Source organism: Stylophora pistillata, chromosome 12 (genome assembly GCF_964205215.1).
Source record: "Stylophora pistillata chromosome 12, jaStyPist1.2, whole genome shotgun sequence".
NCBI lineage: Eukaryota > Metazoa > Cnidaria > Anthozoa > Scleractinia > Pocilloporidae > Stylophora > Stylophora pistillata.
Genome location: NC_142530.1, coordinates 3,642,501 through 3,663,827, shown reverse-complemented (window position 1 = coordinate 3,663,827; position 21,327 = coordinate 3,642,501). Strand labels below are relative to the sequence as shown.

Below are 21,327 nucleotides of genomic sequence, written 5' to 3'. Positions count from 1 at the left end.
GCGGGCTCAGTCGTATTCTCGCGGCATGAAGGCCTATATTAACTAAATACAAGAGCCGTTTACGAAATACTTTACAAAAAAACAATTTTAAATAAAGTGTGCTTTTCGACAATGGCTTTTACGGCCAAGATATTGTCATGGCGGTTTCTCCACCTGAATATATATAGGTTTTTTGCTCTAAAGAAGGCCTACCAAGGGGGGGTCACGGGTACCCCAGGACCCCCCCTGGCTACGCCCTTGCTCTGGACATAGCAGACACCGGGGAATCTTCACCTCGTGCGGAATTTCCAATCGCTCAAACCAAGCCCCGATTTGGTTTGCTCTTTCATCTTGAACTTCATCGTCCCAGTCGTAGCCTAGCATCCACAACTCCTGAAGTAGAATTTTCGTCACTATAACGTACGAGCATACGAATCCCAGCGGGTCAAAACTCGTTGCTACTTTACGCAGGACGTTTCGCTTTGTTGTCTGAAATTCTAGGGAACCTGGAGAAGCGGCAACAGTAAACACCTCTTCAGTAATGTTAATAACGATCTCTGTGGCGCGTTCTTCTGATGGAATCGCTTCAACAACTACCGATGAATTAGAGATCCACTTCCTGCGTTGTACGTCGGCGGCTCCCCATAGTGCCTTGAATTGATGGTATAGCTCCAATCCTTTATAATTGCTTTAAAGATGGTCAATAGAACCGTCCATATAGGTGAACTTAAAGACAGTCTCAGCGGCAAGGGGATAACAGCCTTGGTTTCTTCGAGCGTTTTCGTGCGCAACAAACTCCATAGGGGCGGAATTATTTCCATGAACTACACGCTTAAACTCGAATACGTCTGCCTCTCGATTAGGGTCAAGATCTCTCCACAACAGTCGGAAGTGGTATCGATCCTGCTCCTTAATCTCTATCTGGAGATACATTTCTTTGATGTCGCAGGCGATGCCAACCGGGTTTCGACGAAAACGGACAAGTACGTTGAAATAATCTTGTAGTAATTTGGGCCCGGGATGGATCATGTCATTTAATTAAGGAATTACCATTACATTTAGCGGCACAATCAAATACGACTCGCACCTTTGTTGTCGATTTATCCATTCTCACGTCCGGAAAATGCGGCAAATACGTTATGTTAGCTGGCAGCTGTTCGTTTAATCCCAGCGGTTTAAAATCATTACTACTTTACGAAGGACGTTTCCCTTTGTTGTCTGAAATTCCGGGGAAACTGGAGAAGCGGCAAAGGTAAACACGTCTTCGGTACTGTTCCACGGAAGTCCCAGTGTCTTCGTTATCGGGTCTTGTCCGCTGTTAATCACTATCTCTGTGGCGTGTTCTTGTGATGGAATCGCTCCAATAACTTTCGGTGAATTAGAGATCACTTCGTGGCTTGCATACTGGCGACTCCTCATAATGCCTTCAATTGATGGTATAGCTCCACTCCTTCATCATCGCTACCAAAACTGTCAATAGAATCTTCCGTATAGGTTAACTTAACTGTTTTTTTTTTCTTCGAGCGCTATCCTGTGCAACAACCTACGACCCCATAGGAGCAGAGTTCTTTCCAAAAACTACACCCGTAAACTCGAATACGTCTGGCTCTCGGTTAGCGTCAAGATCTTTCCTCAACAGACGGAAGTGGGATCGTTCCTGCTCTTTAATCTATATCTGGAGGTACATTTCTTTGATTTCCCAGGCGATGCCAGCAGGGTTTCGACGAAAACGAACAAGGACGTTAAAAAGATCCTGTAGTAATTTCGACCTGGGATGAATCATGTCATTTAAGGAAGTACCATTACATTTACCGGCACAGTCAACCACCACTCGCGCTTTGTTGTCGATTTATCTGTTCTCACGACCGAAAAATGCTGCAAACACCATAAGTAAGCAGGCAGCTGTTCGTTTAAGGGAACCTTTCGTAGATATCCTTTAACAACATAAGCCTGGATGGTTGCTTGATATTCTTCGGCGACGTGGCTGTTCTTCTTCAAATTTCTTTTGGTGCTTCGTATGCGAGAAAGTATCATAGGTTTAGTGCAAGGAATATCGGGTTTATTTCTTTCCAACGAACGGCTACAAGATATCTTCCATTTTTGTACTTGAGGGAATCTTTCCCTTTGCTTTCTTCTTCGGTGAGTACCAGTCTCTCATCGCGGTCTGTGCCAGACTTCTCAATTTCCCAGAACATCTTTAAGTTGTTGTCGACATCACAACACGATTCTTTTCTCTCGCTCCAATTAGGCTCTTGGTGAACAAGGAACGAATAACTTAACGTGTGATCATGTTCTCGCGGTTTCGCTTTCATCAGCTGCACCAATACTACTCCAGTCAAGTGGTCCGAGGCGGGCGATAGGTCCACCATGTTTCTATCGGAGATCAACATGCGAATAATGGAGTTCAGCGTTATCAATGCCAATCAAAAGATCAACAAGTCCATCCATCATTTGCCGGTTTGGGAAAGCTGCATTGGGTCACGTGAGGCCGTTTATTCTGAGGTCTCTTCTAGTTCACAGCTCTGTAACTGCTTGCAACTTTCTGAGTATATGTTTTTACCCTCATATCCTTTGAAAACCTGCCATCTACTCTTTTAATTTGAATTTTCAATGGCATGGACTAAAACGTTTCGAGGATGTCGTTGAGAACATGAACTTGAAATTTTTCGAAAGGCTCTGCCAGTCCCAGTACCCCAGTAACATCTTCAGATAGGAAAGTTTTGATCAACGCGTCCTCTAGGATTGCGTTTAGTTTTATTTTTCTACCATTTGCCTTCATCCCCACAGGGACAGCTCGTAACGAATAAGGTTAACTCGGCGTTCCCTTATTACTGCTGGTCGGGGTGACCGCGGCCGCCCCGTCCCGTGAAACATCTGGCGTCTCTCATCGTCAACATAAGGAAACGTTGTCTTCGGTCCAGTTTCTGACAAAACTTCACCTCCATGAAGAAGACTTGAGGGCCATTTAGGCAATCTTTCCCCCATGATCAGAGGCTAGGCAACGGAAACAGCTTTCTTTCTTTTGCGATCTTCCAGCGGTCATCCACTCCTCCGTCGCCAAACTCCTTGCAATATCACACCCCGTGATCGAAATTGTGACAGAGAGAACATGGAGGCTTCACACCACGTGTCTCTTTCCCTATTGCAACAGTATGTAAATTTCGCATCCTGCTCCGATCCTGGTATTTCGCTACTTTCGGTAGTTTGACGTACTCGACAGGTTTCGACTTAATCCCGTTCACCGCTGCTTCTATTCCGAATCTGACTTCGACAGTCACCCATTATTTAAAAGCTATCAATGATCTTTGTCTGGCGTATTCCTTTAAACAGCGACTGTAATTCTCTAGCTGACGATCAGGCAAATCTTTTACCAGCAGGCCGTGAAGAGTTCCATCCCGTAACTCATGGTCTCTTCCTTCGGCTTGTAACTTTACCAGTAATTCTAACAAGGTCAAGAAAATTTTTCAAACGCGTGGATGTCGTTGCTTCTTATCAACGGCGGCTGTTCTAGCATATCCAAGTAGGCTCGTAGAAGCTGGTGCGTATCTCCACAAGTCATCTTTAATACTTCTTTTGCCTCCTCGTATTCGTGGGCGGTGACTGCAAGACCACGGATGGCTTCCAAAGCGTTCCCTATAAGGCATTGTCATAGCCTTGCTATATTCAAATGTACTGCCTCCGTTAACTCGCCTACGAGACTTGTAAAAATGGCCCAAACATCTTCAAACTTTCTTTTGTCACCATCGAACGTCGGAACTGTTAACGGCTTCAAACATCGAGGTCGGTCGTCGTGGCTGTCGTAACTTTCGTTCAGCTGATCTTCTCGGGCCGACTGCTTGTAGCGATCGGCAGCGTTCTTGCTTAACAGCCGGTTCATATTTACGGTTTTGGACGCGCGGACTTTGATGGCATTTTTTCCCGCTTCAATCGTTCTTTGTAGGTCTCTTTTGATCGTTTCGGACTCTTCAAATGGTTCTTTTTTCCCAGCTTCTTCTTCGACTTCGACATTGAACGCGGTCAGTCCCTCTGAAATTTCCTGTGCCTCCTTTAAGGCTGCCCACATCTGTTCAATCGCACTTTCTATGTCCGTTATTTCGGAATCTTTTACGCACAGTCTTTCCAACTCATGTCTGAGTTTTGTCAGTTTTGTATTTGCGCTACGTCTCCTTCTCTTAATCTCTCGACTCCATTCGGTCCAGTTTTGTCGTTTTCCTCCGCGGTAACTTCGATAACATCGCTATCCTCGGATTCGGAAGCCACATCGCTCAACTCCAAAACTCAACTCGCAAACGAAACCTCGAAAAAATAACAGCTCATACCTTTCTCCCATGGTGGTCGCAAAAAGTGTTAGGAGGCCAAACAGAAATCAAACAAACGCCTCTATTCGTAAAACGGTAAACGGTGAAGTGATGGTAAACACGATAAATATCAACGACCGCCAAACAAAGTGCCACTCGAAAAACTTAAAACTTTCAACTCCTCTAAAAGAAACTTGCACTCGTCAAAAAAAAATACTCCGCATGATTTGTTCATGACATTTTAGCTTACATTATCTTAAAGCACGCGCGCGCACAAGCTCAGTAACCTCTTCATAACCCTCTTTTCAATTTCTCATGCCACAGGAGGGTTAACCTGCACTCATCATAACTGCAATACAGGCAGTTATGATGAGTGCAAAGTATCCTCAGTGAAATTACTTCGTCGCCCCTATCCCTTGACTAAGAACTAGTGAAAGTATTAAATTTTAGAAGGATTCTACTTACAGGTAGATTAGTCCTCTGTTATTCTGAAACATTCCTGAGGATAATTTTTGCAACTTGTTCTTGGACAGGTCCCTGAAGAGTAAATCAAAATACAAGGCTGTTAGAAAATAGAACAATCTTGTTCCCTCACAATCTAATTCTGGAACAGACATGGAGCAATAAAAAAAAAACAATCAGATGTTCGAACATTAGAGGGGAAAGTAGCTTGCCAGAGAAAACTCCCCAAGGGAAAGGTACCAAGAGTCTTGGATCACAATGCTTTCTTCTTTAATGTACCATGCCCTGGTGTTACAAAGTCTTCAGTATTATCCCTCTGATTAACTCCAAATCTTGCTCTAACTCCAACTAGCTTCAAAACATTTCGGCCACAAATCCGATGGCAAGTAATGACTATTATCAAAAAGCTGCGCGCTCATATTCTCCTCTGATTGTATTTTCTTTATCTTGAAAGTAGGCCAAAACGTGCTTGAATGATAAACTTTGAATTACGTTTAAATCGATAACTAGTCGAAATGCAGAGGCGACACCCTGAACAAACATCCAATTAAGCCCGACAAAACTAAAAATGAATCAGAAGAAACCCGACCAGATTCGTTTAGCAATCACGAGAGTTGGAACAGAACCATATCACACGAGTCGACACGAGTCACAAGAGGCATAACGAGTGTCTTACGATAGTCCGCCAATTTGAAAGCTGTAAAGGGCTTGGTAAGGTTTACAATAAGTCTGTTGATAACCCTAATGACATTGCTAACATCTTTAACAATTTCTTTGCTAATATTGGTAAGACTACGGAGAAGGAAATCCCTCGGGGAAGTCATAGCCCTTATTCTACCTTAGGGTAACTACTCAGGATCAATTTTTTTATCCCCTGTCACTTCAAATGAAATTTGGACTTTTATTGGCAAGATGGATGCTAGCAAGTCTTCTGGCCCATACAGTGTACCTGTTACTATTTTGAAAACTATTAGGGACTATATATCCGAGCCTCTTGCCTTTTTAGTCAATGATTCCTTTGTTAGTGGTAATTTTCCTCAGAAATTAAAATTAGCGAGGATTACTCTTGTTTTTTTAAGAAGGGCTCAAGATTTAACATAGACAATTGTAGACCAATTTCTGTTATTTCTAACTTTAGTAAATTATTTGAAAAAAGCTATGTACCATCGCCTCTACAGTTATTTGGAAGAATTAAAAATACTTTATCCACTTCAGTTTGGTTTCAGAGAAAAATGTTCGACTACCCATGCTCTTTTTTCTATCACTGATCTATTAGGCAGTCCATTGATAATAACGAATTTGGTTGTGGTATATTTATAGACCTGAAAAAACCATTTGATACTGTCAATCATACAATCCTATTTACTAAGCTTAACCACTATGGAATAAGAAGTGTCGTGCTTGATTGGTTTAAATCTTACCTATTCCAAAGAGAACAATTTGTAAATGTCAATGGCCATAATTCACCTTCATTACCTGTGACTTGTGGTGTCCCACAAGGAGTCTATTTTAGGACCCCTTTTATTCCTATTATATGTAAATGATTTGCCCAATACTTCTAGCTTACTAACATTTCCATCTATTTGCTGATGATACTACCATTTATTTTTCAAGCAAAAACCCTAGTCACCTTGAAACAACTCTAAATCGTGAACTAAAATCTGTTGCTGAATGGATAATATCTAATCGATTAGATTAGCACTTAGAAATTAAAACTAACTTTATTCTACCTTAGGTAAAACTAACTTTATTCTTTTACATTCCAGTAAAATTAAACCTAATCAGTCATTAAGAATGAAAATTGATGATGTACTTGTTAAACAAGTTGACTCCACTAAGTACCTAGGCATAACATTTGATTCTAACTTAACATGGAAAAGTCATATTAATGAGCTTTGTTTGAAACTATCCAAAACTGTAGGTATATTGTCAAAGTGAGAAACTTTGTCAACCAAGATATTCTTGCCACGCTCCATTACTCCCTTATCTATCCATTCCTCACTTATGGCGTCCATGTCTGGGGTTTAACCTTTCTCTTATTTCTAACACAATTATTTCTTATCCAAAAAAAGCAATCAGAATATATCTTTCTCTGAACTAAAATTCCATTCTGAGCCTCTGTTTAAATCTTTCAATCTTCTTAAGTTCAGTGATGTTACTGAAGTACAGATTCTCTCTTTTGTTTATTATTGGTCACAAAGACTGTTACCCCCTTGTTTCAGTAAATATTTCAAATCTACATCTTCTCTTCATTACCATTCAACGAGGCAATCATCTAACACAAACCTTTATGTAGCTTCAGTTAATACAACTCAATATGGCCTACGGTCCCTAAAATTCACTAGCCCTCGACTTTGGAATTCCTTACCTACAAGTATAACTAATATAATTCAAATTTTCATAGAATGTTTCGTAAAACCTTATAGAACTCTATACTTAATTGTTACTCTTTTTAATTACCTACCTTAGTGCATGAAGTAATACTTTTTATATAAAAAAATAAATCTCTTCTTAATTTTTCCCTTAACTGTATCTTATAATTAGGGTTCATCCACTAGATTAGCCTTTGCTATTTGGATGATCCTAACTCTACCTATTTTATTGCTAAATTTTTTTCCTTATTCCTTTGCTGTACTTTGTTTAGTTCCTATGTAAATTTAACCTACAAATCTTGTAAAACCGAGCTGATATAATTAAAAATAAATCACGAAGAACCTACCGACACCATAACATGGTGCCTACAGCCTATCTAGAAGGAAGGCAGTATTCAAAAAAAGGAAAGGCATTGAATGTTACTAAAACTTTTTTAGGGTGTCTTTCTCGAAAATGTGAATTGTTATCATCGATGTTTGGTTTTAAATACTTATAGCATTTTCACGAAGTATTCAAGAAGCGGGTAAATCTTAAGTGTTCATCTCTTCTTTAAGGTTTTGATCAACGGCCGCCAATTTTCTAGCTTCTATTTTCTTTTCCGACATTAAAAAACCTGAATGTATAGCTAAACAAAACAGGCTCGTCATTTGTAATAAACACCCCGGCCGGTCAAGTTCTGCTAATCGATTCATCTTTTTTCCGACAAGTCACCTATGAAAGAAAACTTTTCAAAGTTTGTCATATTTATTACTATATTAACGCTGCATTTATGGGAAAGCGGTTTCTTAGACCTACAACTTTGTAAGTGGATCCTCATTTCACACCATTCATACACCAGTTTTAATTGGTTCTCTCTAGATTCTCAAATTATTGAAAGTTTTCACAAATTAAAGATTTTTGCCTGATATTTGCGCAAAGCATTTGATGTAATTAACCACGAGATATTACTCTCACAGCTAAAAAATGCTGGTGTAACTGAAATTACACATAAGTGGTTTGAGAGTTATCTAGAACACCGTAAACAGTATGTTGTCTGTAAGGGCTCGAGCTCAGATATTCTGAACTTATGTTATGGAGTGCCGCAGGGTTCTGTATTGGGACCATCCCTTTTCTCAATTCATTAGGACGGTGTGAAATCAGCTGTAGAATTTTCTAATTGTACGATTTACGCGGACGACATAGAAATTCACTCGAGTGACCCAAGCGCTATTCACGCCGCAAATTGTGTTAATAAATACCTGAAGAATGTTAGTAATTGGCTGACACAGAACCAAATGGTACCACATGCTGGCAAATCTGTGGCAATGAAAATTGGTTCACGTCCTACTTTACGACGATCAGATGACATCGACATCCGCTTTGACGATCACCATCTTAAGGAAGTTAGCACAATTAAGTACTTGGGTATCCACATGGATATTGCACACACATGGATGCAACATCAGGATTATATCTGTAAAAAGATATATCCAAAGCTTCACCTGCTTAACAGACGAACGGGAGTGGGGCAATAATTGGTTTTGTCTTCACTTACATTCATTACATTTGTAATCCTACCCGTGAATCTCTTGACGTGCGACGATGATCCAGTCTCGCTGGCAAAGAGTAAAGTTTACTCCAGGAACATGATTTCCTCTCTCGTTATAATGCTTAATTATAACTTTCGTCAGCCAGTGTCCACTAAGCAGAATGAGTCGAAATTTAGTACAATATGATAGAAAACCTGCGAACTTTAAACGACCATCACTGTGAATAGCTCCACAGTCGTCGATGCATGGGTTGAGCTTTATCAACTGGCTTTTCTTTGATATCGACTTCCCTTAGCTCAAAGCTGTGTATTCGTTACAGAGAGCTTCGCGTTGGGCCAAATCCATTATTTCTCCCTCAGAATCCTTTATTTCTTCGGGCAACAGTTACATACTTTCATTCCTGTTGTCTCTGTAACGCAAGTTTTGTAATACTCTTCTCACTTTCACGTGTACTCGAACCAAACGCGTCCAACTGCAAAACCGTTTCGGATGTAGTCTCCACTCTTCTAGTGTGTTGTTGTGTTTCGGTGCGGTTCCTTTCTGGAGATTACACGCTAGGGTTGCATAGGCATTTCTATCTTCTTTCTTCTTCGACTTTCTTATCCCTGGCATTTCACTGGGTTTATCCAGGACTTTCATCTTTGACCACTTACTGAAATCATCTGTCAGCCAGCTAGGGCCATTCCACCACAAGGAACACTCGGCTAACTCTGAGGGCGTGGCCCCTCTTCTGCATAAATCGGCTGGATTCTCTTCAGTAGAGACATGCTACCACTGCGACGGTTCAGTGAACATCTGTATTTCACCAATTCGGTTGGTTTCGAACGGTCGGAAGTCTTTGCCGCGTCCTCGAATCCACCATAAAACATCTCTACTGTCAGAGTAAAACGTCTTCATCGGTACTTCTAAGGCCGTCAGCAACGACTGTGTTAAGCGCAGGCCCAAAGTCGCATCATGAGTTCCAGTCTGGGTACTGTCACCGGGTTCAATGGTGCCACTTCACTCTTTGCTGCAATCAGACGAATCATTACATAATCGTTATCATATCGGATATAGACTGCTGCAGCATAGGCTTCTCGAGAGGCATCGACAAAAGTCACAATGTGTTTTGACTTGACAGGCTCTAGACATCCCAGACACCGGGGAATCTTCACCTCGTGAAGACTTTTCAATTGCTCGAACCAAACCCCGATTTAGTTTGCTATTTCATATTGAACTTCGTCGTCTCAGTCCTAGCCTCGCAACCACAGTTCCTGAAGTAGAATTTTCGCCACAATAACGTAAGGGCGTACGAATCCCAGCGAATCAAAAATCGTTGCTACTTTACCCAGGACGTTTCGCTTTGTTGTCTGAAATTACGGGGAAACTGGAGAAGTGGCAACGATAAACAAGTCTTCAGTACTGTTCCATGAAATTCCCAGTGTGTTAGTTATCAGGTCTTGACCGCTGTTAATCACGATCTTTGTGGCGTGTTCTTCTGATGGAATCCCTTCAATAACTTTCGGTAAATTAGAGATCCACTTCCTGGCTTGCATGCCGGTGACTCCCCATAGTGCCTTCAATTGATGGTATAGCTCCACTCCTTCATCATCGCTTTCAAGACGGTCAATAGAATCGTCTATATGGTGAACTTAAAGACAGTCTCAACTGCAAGTGGATAACAGTCTTGGTTTCTTCGATCATTTTCCTGCTCAACAAACTCCATAGGGGCGGAATTATTTCCAAAACCACACGCTTAAACTCGAATACGTCTGGCCCTCGATTAGGGTCAAGATCTCTCCATAACAGTCGGATGTGGGATCGGTCCGGCTCCTCAATCTCTATCTGGAGGTACATTTCTTTGAGTTCACAGGCGATGCCAACAAGGTTTCGAAAATAACGGACAAGGTCGTTGAAAAGATCTTGTAGTAATTTCGGCCCGGGATGACTCGTGTCACTTAAGAAAGTACCATTACATTTAGCCGCACAATCAAATACGATTCGCACTTTTGTTGTCGATTTATCCATTCTCACGACCGGAGAATGCGGCCAATACTATACGTTAGCTGGCAGCTGTTCGATTGAGGGAACCTTTCGTAAATATCCTTTATCAACATAGGCCTGGAAGGTTGCTTGATATTCTTCGGCGACACGGCTGTTCTTCTACAAATTTCTTTTGGTGCTTCGTAAGCGAGACATTGCATAGGTTTGGCGTTAGGGAGATCGGGTTTGTTTTCTTTCCAAGGAACGGCTACACGATATCTTCCATTTTGTACTTGAGGGAATCTTTCACTTTGCTTAAAGCTAGTCTTTCTTCTTCGGTGAGTACGGGTCTGTGCCAGACTTCTCAATTGTGCGGAACTTCTTTAAGCTGTTGTCGATATCGCAAGAGGATTCCTTTCTCTCACTCCAGTTAGGCTCTCTAGTGTATAAGAAACTAATAACGGGATCCACCTAAGTGGACAGAGGTGGTCGATAGGTCCATCATGTTTCCCTTGAAGATAAGCATGTAAATAATGGAGTCCAGCGTTATCATTGCCAATGAAAAGATCGACAAGTCCATCATTTGCCGGCTTGGGAAAACTGCATTAATATTTGGCCAGGTGAGGCCTTTCGTCCTGATGCTTGTTCTAGTTCACAGCTCTGTAACTGCTTGCGACTTTCTGAGGACATGTTTTACCCTGATTAGCAAATGGTAAACACCACAGCGTACACTATTGAGTTATGGATGCACGCGGGAGGTTGCTAAGCGCGAAAGAAGCGTAAGAGTCGCTCGAGGCGATAGCCGGGAGCGACTCTAGCTTCTTGAGTGCTTAGCAAACCTCCCAAGTGCATCCATAACTCAATAGTGTACGGTGAGGTGTTTACCATTTGTTTTATATATAACATAACATTGATACATTGTAGCTAAGGAGTTCCCTTTTATTCAACAAATCTTACATGACCATAAAAAACAAGCGCGCGCGGAAATTTGCTCACGTCAGCAGCGTACACCCATGGGCAAATGGGGGACGCTAAATTGACCAATCAGAGCGCGCGCTTTACTTTGGTTATGTTATAACTTCCTTTAAAAACCTGCCATCTTCATTTTCAGTTTCGAAGGTGTCGTTGTGAACATGAACTTCAAACTTTTCGAAAGGCTCTCGCAGTCCCAATACCCCAGCATCCCCTTCATTTATGAAAGTTTCGTTCGATACGTCGTCTAGAATGGCGTTTATTTTATTTTTCTACCATTGGCCTTAATCCACACAGGGATAGTTCATAACGAATAAGGTTCAGTCGGCGTTCCTTCATTACAGCTGGTCAGGGTCAAAGCGCGCGCCCCCTCCCATGGAACACCTGTGCCTCTCACATCTGGCGCGTTCGTTTAACCAGCGACTGTAATTCTCTAGCTGACGATCAGGCAAATTTTTTTATCAGCAGGCTGCGAAGAGTCCCATCTCGCAACTCACCGCCTTTTCCTTCGGCCTGTAACTCTACCACTAATTCTAACAAGGTCAGCAAACTTCTCAAGCGCGTGGATGTCGTTGCTTCTTATCAACGACACCTGTTCTAGTTGATTCATAGAAGCTCGTAGAAGCCGGCGCGTACCTCCATATTTCATCTTTAATATTTCTTTTTCCTCCGCGTATTCGTGGGCGGTGACCGCAAGACCACAAATGGCTTCCAAAGCGTTCCCTCTAAGGCATTGTCGTAACCTTGCCATTTTTAATTGTAATGGCTCCGTTGACTCGTCTACGAGACTCATAAAAAGGGCCCAAACATCTTCAAACTTCCTTTTGTCACCATTAAACATCGGAACTGTTAACGGCTTCAAATATCAGTTTCGGTCGTCCTGGCTGCCGTGACTTTCTTTCAGCTGATCTTCTCGGCCGATTACTCGTAGTTCTGTTCTGCTGTGTTCTCGCTTAACGGTGGGTTCGTATTTACGGTTTTGAACGCGTGGACTTTGATCGCATTTTGTCCCTCTTCAATCGTTCTTTGTACGTCTCTTTCGATCGTTTCGGACTCTTCAAACGGTTCTTTTTTCCCAGCTTCTTCTTCGACTTCGACTTAGAACGCGGTCAGTTCCTCTTAAATTTCTTGTGCGTCCTCTTGGGCTGCCCACAGCTGTCCAATCACACTTTACATGTCCGTTATTTCGGAATCTTTTTACACATAGTCTTTTCAACTCATGTCTGAGTTTTGTCACTTTTGTCTTTGCGGCACGTTTCCTTCTTTTAATCTGTATCAACAGAACGTCCTTTTGCTTCTGTTTGTCGACTCCAATCGGTCCAGTTCTTTCGTTTTTCTTGGTCGCTATCCTCGGATTCAAAAGCCATAGCGCTCAACTCCAAAACTCAACTCATGTAACGAAACCTCAAAAAAACAACAGCTCATAATTTTCTCCCATCGTGTCACCAAAAAAGTTAGGAAGCGAAACGGAAATCAGGAAATTAAACCAACACGTATATTCGTGGAAGGCAGTAGGCGAAAAAATGGAAAGGCATTGACTGTTACTAAAACTTTCTTAGGGTGTTTTTCTACCAAATGTTATTTGTTACATCGATGTTTGGTTTTAAACTGCACCTAAACCCAAAAATTTTTTTCACTTAACGAAATAAGTGTATTTTTTGGAGTATTTCTGTGCAAAAATTTTTTTCATTTGCTCAAATCTTTAATTTTCTGTGCCCAGTCAAAATACGAAAACTCGGCCGCCATCTTGCCCCACGACCAAGTTTAAAGAGGAATGGCTGTAGCCGGTAATGTGACGTCAAATCGAGAACACGAAAGTCTGCATTTCACACATTTTCACTCGTTTGGGAAGGTTGTGTCCGTATTGTCCGAAAATATGGCGACTAAGTGTGTTGTAGGAGGAAGTAGCAACGTGCGAAATTTGCAAGATGGTATCGTGCTTCATACATTCTTCGTACAACACACCTAGTCGGCATATTTCGGACAATATCGACGACAACCTTCCCAAACAAGTGAAAATGTGTGAAATGCAGACTTTCGTGTTCTCGATTTGACGTCACATTACCCGCTAGAGCCATTCCTCTTTAAACTGGTACGAGGCACCTTAACTTACATGATCTCAAAACACGCGCGCGCGAGTCGCGCCCGCACAAATTCGGTAACGTCTTCTTAAGGTAGCTCGTACCAGTTTCCTCGCGCGGGGAACAGGTCACTCTTGCGTGACACGCGCGAGAGAAACGTGCGAAAGAAGCACGAGATCAAAAGATGAAAATTTAAAACAAAGATGGCAGCGCGTGGAATTTTTTCTGCTTTTGTGAAAAGTTTACCTAAGAGCTTGTATTTGATGTGTTGAGCGGCTACTGTGAATGCAGGTGATAGAAACTAAGATAAAGAAGACGAGTTTTGGAGAAGTAAAGGTTGCTTCACTTCACATTTAAAAGAAATATTCAACCGATATGAAATCTTGCGACGGAGAAAAAAGAAGAACTCAAGTGAAGGATAATCTACCTGAAGTGGAAGAAGACTTCGAAACTTAAAGGAAAATAATATGATATAGCCAGAAGTCGTGTGTAAGATTTTTAAGATGAGCCCGGGAGGCTATCTTTGAAAGCTGTTTAATGATTTTCTTAATTAGTAGTAAACGTCTGTAAACATCAGATCGTAGACGCGCGCGCGAGCACACGCAATTGTCAGCGGTAGATATAACAGAGCATGGGCAAATGTCGATCTTATAGAATCCAGATTTTTAAATGTGCGAGAACGCGCGTGGAAATTGCTAAACTCACGAAAGCTATTGCATGAAAACAAGTCCGGTGACCCCTTCTTTTTATTGTTGCAATATGATAATAACGTCGAAAGGAATCATCAGAAAAAAAAAACTAGAAAATTCTACGAAAGGAAATTTGCGATGTCTGAAAATTGCCTTTTTTCTAGATTTTCTGAAATTCCGCTCCGTATAATTTTTTAATTATCTTTGTGCATTTTCCTTTCCAAGTGCCAAAAGCAATCACTGAAAAAAAATCATGGGGTCACCGGGTTAGTTTTCGAATTATTTAAGCCACAAGCTAAAAAAATGCGTCTGAATAAGCCTATGAAAGCGTTGCCATGGAAACTGCTGGTGACGAAATGACACCTATTTTTGGATAACCAATGATTATATAATTCAACCCCGTAAAAGTGTTCAACTGGCCTTGGTCAGTCTTTCTGTTGTATTCTTTCAAAGTTACAAACCATCAAAAAGAAGAAAACCGGTACGAGCCACCTTAAGGTGCCCGAACACAGTTTTCGCACGCGCTTTTGCTGATGCAATTCAGGGCGCGCACAAGGATTGCTAAAAGAAACAAACATTCCGTCAATAGAGCGGTCATAATGTTATTTACGCGACACGTGCCCGCGCTATCTGTGCTATTTTTCTCTAATAGATGGCGCAGTGTATTGAAGGCCTTAATCTTTTATCACAAAGATATGTTAGCACATACGTCGGCTTAACTATCAAAAAACCAAAGTTAGTGCTGTTAACTTGCTTGCTGCCAGTTTTGGCGACCGAGAGATCAAGGGTTTTGGAGAAAATGACGAAAGAAACACAGGTATCAAAAACTGTGATCAGCCACCTTCACACTCTTTTCAATTTCTCATGCCTCTGCACTCATCATCAGTGAAATTACTTCGTCCAACAAGCTTCAGAAATTTCGGCTACAAATCCGACCGCAAATAATGACTATTATTGAAAAGCTACGCGCCTATATTCTCATCTGGTTGTATTTTCTTAACCTTGAAAGTTGACAACACCCTCTATGCGTGATAGTGGAATGCACTTATGACCGTGTAGTAAAAAAACTGAAGCCCTTAAGGCCTAAAGATTAGTGATTGTCTCCGCGGTTACAAAAGACTCACAGATATGAACCTTGCGCTGGTAAATATGCGTTATTGACCAAGCGTGAGGTCAGGATGCTGGATATTGGCCAAGCTGTTTTTTTTTTCTTTTCATAGACAGAAACAAAGTCGAGGTCCACAAAAACCCGAAAAAAGAACGGAGCTAGTATCTAGCCATCGTGACCGAACAAGCTTGGACAATGAAGGATTTATTGTACAGCAAAAAGATTTGCTTTAGTAAGAATTAACAATGACTTGTATATTTCGAGAGCCGAGAGAGAGAGCCAGATGTGTTTCCATCGCCAAAAAATGTCCAAAAGTTCACTTTTCTTTTAGGCGGGATCAAAGTGGGCAATCTCGAGTGGACAAGATGGGCCCTCTTTTGCCCGCGTGGGTAGCCAATCTTAACATAAGATCTGCTCTTTATCATTGCTCACAAGCTAGGCAAGCTGTGTATTAAAACGGCGGAAAGTCTTATCATGAAAAAAAAAACTATAGAAACGTATATATTTGAGAACGAATGTATATGAGCCACAAAAATATCAACTTTAATTTTAATTACACCACACAAGGCTTCTTTCCCATCTGAAAGATTCACCTACGAAGCGATGTTTCCATAAGTTATCTTTACTACCTACTAGAAATGTTCTCTTCAGCGTATATATAAGACGTTGGTCACTTCAGATTATCTCAAGTGGTGTCGTTTTTCAGTTGTATCCAAAGTCACAATAAATTTTGTCTTTAAAACAACAAATGACTTGAAAGAAAGTCTAAGAAGTATTCTACTTACAGACTCTGCAGTTTGCTGATATTCAGGAAAATTCCAGTGGGTAAGCTCTGAAACTTGTTATTGGACAGGTCCCTAAGGAGCAAATCAACATATCAAGTCATTTACCGGGGGTCTCGCTGAGGCGATGGCTTTTACGGCGAACGGCTAAAATTTTGAATATTTTACAGCTAATGATTGATTTCCTTCTTTGGTAATCAAAACAAATATTTTTACGGTTAACTCTTTTTATGACTAACTTTTAAAATTTGTCAATTTCTACGCCTAACAGCCTATTTTGTATGGCCTTTTTAGGGCTAGCGGTTGAACCCATTCAGACCCTCTTTACCTGTCTTAACGATTAAAAACACTGTCGCAGAAAAGTAAAAACACTTGCCTTGTACAGAAAAGTTATGTGTTGGACAGATAAAGGGCATCTAGACTACTTTTATATGCTTAAAATGAAACTTAATGATGATATTTAACCATCATTTCTTTAATACCTGCTGGTGTTCTCTTTATCGTAAAAGAAATGTATGTGGTAACACTTATGTAGATTTTGGAGTGTTAGCTTAGAGGCTGTCATGCAGTCAATGCATTACTGTTTGCTATTTAAAGCTGATCACAAAAGTGCAAGTACAAAAATTTTCCATTCGTTCATGCCCTCCAGCGCATTTACGCTAAAAATTTGCCGGAAAGCTTTTTTCTTCCTCTCCCACCCAACCCCCCTCCCCACCCATCCCTCCTCCCCACCCATCCCCCTCCCCACCCATTCCCCTCCCCACCCATCCCCCTCCCCACCCATTCCTCCTCCCCACCCATCCCTCCTCCCCACCCATCCCTCCTCCCCACCCATCCCTCCTCCCCACCCATCCCCCTCCCCACCCATTCCCCTCCCCACCCATCCCCCTCCCCACCCATTCCTCCTCCCCACCCATCCCTCCTCCCCACCCATCCCTCCTCCCTTCCCCGAAGCTGACAAAGTTCTGAAGTTTTACCTAAAACACTTACAGTTTTATTGTGGCTCTTGGTATGTTCTGTGGAACTGAGTGCAGCTGTTTTCCTTCACAATCAACAGATATAAAGCCCTCCATGTTACCTTCCAGAACAGTGCATTGGCAAGGTTCTGGGCATCCTATCAAGGAACAACAATAACCACAGAAAAACAGCTCGAGACATTTCACACGTTACACAGATCTGTAAAAACCTGTTACTAGAACCTTTTAATCGCATTTAAAAATATCCTAGTCTGAACAGTTTTCATCGCCTTTGCCTAGAATTAATAGCTAATGAATACTTTCACTCGTAAATTCACTCACTTGTACTTAGAATATTTACATTTGTCAAAACTCTTTGAAGTACGCGTTGAAATTACCGCAGTAAACGGAATTATCAACAACTCCAAATTACCGTAATGATGAAGCTGTTTCAAGTAAAAAAAGGGAATTTTTGTTTTTTTCACCAGTAGGTATGAGAAACTTAGTCAAGCCCTTTCACTTTTACCGCGCGACAAAACTTTAAACCTGCGCATGCACTAACTTTTTTGATTCAGGAAGTTTCACAACAATTACACACCTCCTTCCTTAATAGAAAGAAATGTTTCGTTTCTCTGCTCTCCAACCCGCCCCTCACCCCTCCCCCCTAAAAAGCAAAACCACATCTTACTGTTAGAGAGGTGTTGATAGAAAGGTGAAATTTATTTGTGATGTGTTCCTTCTTAATTGCCATAAGTTCTTTATCTGTTTCAAATCAGTCGAGTTTGAACGAAATATCATGACAGTTGCTGTTTCGACGATAAATTCTTCAACTATTACAAATTCAACTTCGAAAACACAGACACTAAACGTACTGTTTTTCGTCCGACCTCTTCGACTGCTGAACAACAACTGCCGCTGACACAATCGATTCGAATATTAATTAGTTAATTCTAGCAAGCAGTGTTTTGTTCGGCCGTCCCAACGGACGGCGTTAATGTTAATGATCAAGCGCTCACCGGAACAATTGTTTTGTTATCTTTAAAATACCAGTGAGAATCACTATCATGACAGAAACACGCTTCAACCAAAAATATAACTCTACAAACTTACTCTCAATATCAAGACTGATCTTTTTCTGGTCCATCCTACCATGGGCGTTCACCTCGCAGCTGAAGTTTGAATCATTTTCTTTATCAGTAATGGTGAGCCGGTATCTCACACTCGTGCTGTTTTGTACAATATCTCCATTTTTTCTCCACACAATGTATGGAGCTGGTCCACCTTCTGACGGGCACCACAAAGATGAAGAATGGTTTAACAGGACAAACTGAGTCTCTGATACGAGGTTTAGATTTGGTTCAGCTAAATAGGAAAAAGAATCGCTTCATTGAACAAGGGTCTCAATGGGGGTAACTGTTTGCTGCAAAAATTTTCCATTTCCTATCCACGATGTGTCATTTTGAAAGGATTGAAATCTTAGACGGTTAGTTTCTTGCCTTGTGGCTAATGCGGTCCTGAGGTTACGCGTTTTTTCCTGGTACCGAAAGCAAAAGCATTTGGCTTAGGTCCTTGAAGTCTGTTGGAGTAGTATGCAATGTATCAGTGTTCATCAAAACTCCTACAATATCATAACTTACTTCGTTTATGAATTTTTGTTTTTTTTTTTTTTTGTTTTTTTTAGAATTCATCTAAGAACTAAACCACTGGTCATTAATGTGTTTCAGATCAATGAAAATTAATTATCAATTTTTTAGAATAACTGAAATTCATATTTGACACTTCTGTTAAACGTAACGGAAAGAAATTAACTGTTATACGTAAAATAGCCAAAGTTTAATTGTTTGCTGTAAAAGCCATCACCCCATTGAGACCGCCTTAAACCAGTCAACAAGGAACAAAATTCAAACCTATCGCAACTTACCTGTCTCACTCAGTGCCTTGCCACTGTAGTAGGAGCCATAATCATAATAGTGCCTATCCGGAGGGGTAAAGTTTAACCACAAACTTTGCCCACTGGATCTTCGGATGGCAGTAACATAATATCCACAATATACACCAAGAAGATTGGCAGACTGATCATGACCATCGCGTATCTCAAAATATTCCTCATCAGCACATGGTGATCTAGGTAGACTGCGGGATCTAAATATTCGGAGCCGTGTTTCCACATATTGCCCTTTTGGCACTCGAAGAAGTTGTTGTTGAGTTTTTTTATACGAAGGGAAATCAATTCGGAGATACACTCCAGAAATCCATGGAACTGTGGCAAGTTAAACACCCCCATAAGTGCACATGTACTTATGAATAACCACTTTAAAATAACATTATTTATTTACTGTTGATCTGAAATCCGTTTAGATCAAGTTACTGTTGGTGTTCGCTTAAAATGAGCGGCGAAAGACGATAATTGTTTTTTAGTTATCGTTTTTTTCTTTTTTTTTTTTTTTTTAATGAGCGGACCTGTAACAAATGTTCCTGTTTCATGTATTTGCAGTCATGTTCATCTACACTTTTGAAAAATCTGACTCATGTCTTTTTTGCTCGTTAGGTCCGTAGGTAACATAACTGTTGCACTCCTTCCAATCCTCGGGATTACTAACGGAACGACCCAACTGCTCCAAAATAATTCATTTATTAACTGTGCACATATGTAAACTAAAATTAAAAACAATACTTACGAAGAACGACAGTTATAGTCCATAAACTCTCAATGGACAGCATCTCTCCTGAAGAGCAAAATATTTGATTAGTTTTATTAACTGGCTTGTTAAAGTAAGTCCATTCTCGAAGGACCTACGTACATTCACTGGCAAAACCGAATCTATCGTTACAGGAATTAAAAAGTGCATAGAAATTTCTGCTCTTTAAATTCTGTTCAACTGCACCGAATTCAGAGTTCCTTTTCTTTCGAATGGTGCATTTTTATGCGGGCAGGCAAGTAGATCACATTGGAAAACATGCAAAAGCAACTTCGGATATTTGATACAGAACAAGGACTCACACTCTAAACACATTTTGATCAATTTTGTTAGTATGTTTTTCCAGATTTACGCTGATATTATTACATCAAGATATCAGCACATAAGTTACAATTCCTGCTATCGTTTCTCCGTATCATTTTGTTTTGTCGCCAGAATTAATTTTGTTCGAGGTGAGGCTAAGTGATAAATTGATTATGTCGCCACAAGAAAAATCGAACAGTTTAAAATCAAATGAATCCTAAGATAAAAAGAAAAACTTGCACTGTTAGGGGTTTTTATATTTCCTTTTTTTTTTTTAATTGACTTGTATGAATACTCAAACAGTCGGCTTTCATGTACTCGTTTCGACACAAGCTTATCTGGTTCAAGAAGAATTCAGTTGCCCCTATAACTTATTTTAGGTGTAAGGAAATGGGTAGTTTTTTATGCATCTCTTAATAAAATCAACTATAAATGCTCATCGGAAAGGAAGAATTTGTTTTGATGAGCATGCACTTTTTAATGTGATGCTAAAAGTAGCCTTTGGCTTTCTATACATCAATCAATATTTAGACGGACAAGAAATGTTTTTCGAAGCGAACCATGTTTACCGACTTGTTGGAGAATGCCCGGCTCACGAAAAAGCGAAAAAAAGAAATTTTTTGAACATTGCAATATGTTCAGGGCATAGAAAACAAACGAGCAGTTCAAAGGACCCCGTAAGATCTTCCTTAGGTTTCCTCGACACAGTCATTGATCATGACAATAGCCAGTAGTTATTTTCTCGGTGCTTGTTTTAGTATCCTGCTAAATTCTCTAATATCAAATTGTTAATTCTGAAGTTTCTTCTCTGTGCTTTTCAATTCGATAATTCAAAGGTGTCTTACAGCTGGGATAATTTTAACAACATTATGTTTCTTTCCTCGTGCGCCCTTTCCTACTTGATTATGCCTTTTTGTGGATGAAGTAGAGCATTTGAAATGTTCATGTTGTAATTAGTTGTATTAGTCATTGTGGCCAGTGCGAGGTAAAATGGCTTCAGCTATGAGACAATTGCACCTTAAATTCATATTTAAGCACCAACAGGATTAACTGAACAATCACTTGCTCAGGAATATTAGAGATATCCACATGTTTCATTGTTTTTGAAGTTTTTCTTCTTTTCAAGAGGCGACT

At 40.6% G+C, this 21,327-nt stretch overlaps 2 protein-coding genes, 1 long non-coding RNA gene and 1 pseudogene across 3 annotated transcripts in view; all 4 read right to left on the bottom strand.

Moving 5' to 3' along the window:
• The window catches only part of LOC148718427 (uncharacterized), a 186,078-nt gene that overhangs the window by 36,371 nt on the left and 128,380 nt on the right, over window positions 1-21,327 (bottom strand). The window lies entirely within an intron of this gene.
• LOC111346274 (follicle-stimulating hormone receptor-like) overlaps window positions 1-21,327 on the bottom strand; it is a 228,914-nt gene that overhangs the window by 122,447 nt on the left and 85,140 nt on the right. The window lies entirely within an intron of this gene.
• Window positions 477-1,087, bottom strand: LOC148718433 (uncharacterized; annotated as a pseudogene).
• Window positions 4,041-21,327, bottom strand: part of LOC148718432 (uncharacterized) — a 17,718-nt gene continuing 431 nt past the window's right edge. The window contains exons 2-7 of the mRNA XM_088739964.1: window positions 19,870-19,917; window positions 19,113-19,451; window positions 18,302-18,553; window positions 17,226-17,349; window positions 16,239-16,310; window positions 4,041-4,814 (exon numbers count right to left, since the gene is read on the bottom strand). Coding sequence (XP_088596090.1) covers window positions 4,739-4,814; window positions 16,239-16,310; window positions 17,226-17,349; window positions 18,302-18,553; window positions 19,113-19,451; window positions 19,870-19,912 — 906 coding nt within the window. The 5' untranslated portion in view covers window positions 19,913-19,917 and the 3' untranslated portion in view covers window positions 4,041-4,738. The remainder of the gene's footprint in view (window positions 4,815-16,238; window positions 16,311-17,225; window positions 17,350-18,301; window positions 18,554-19,112; window positions 19,452-19,869; window positions 19,918-21,327) is intronic.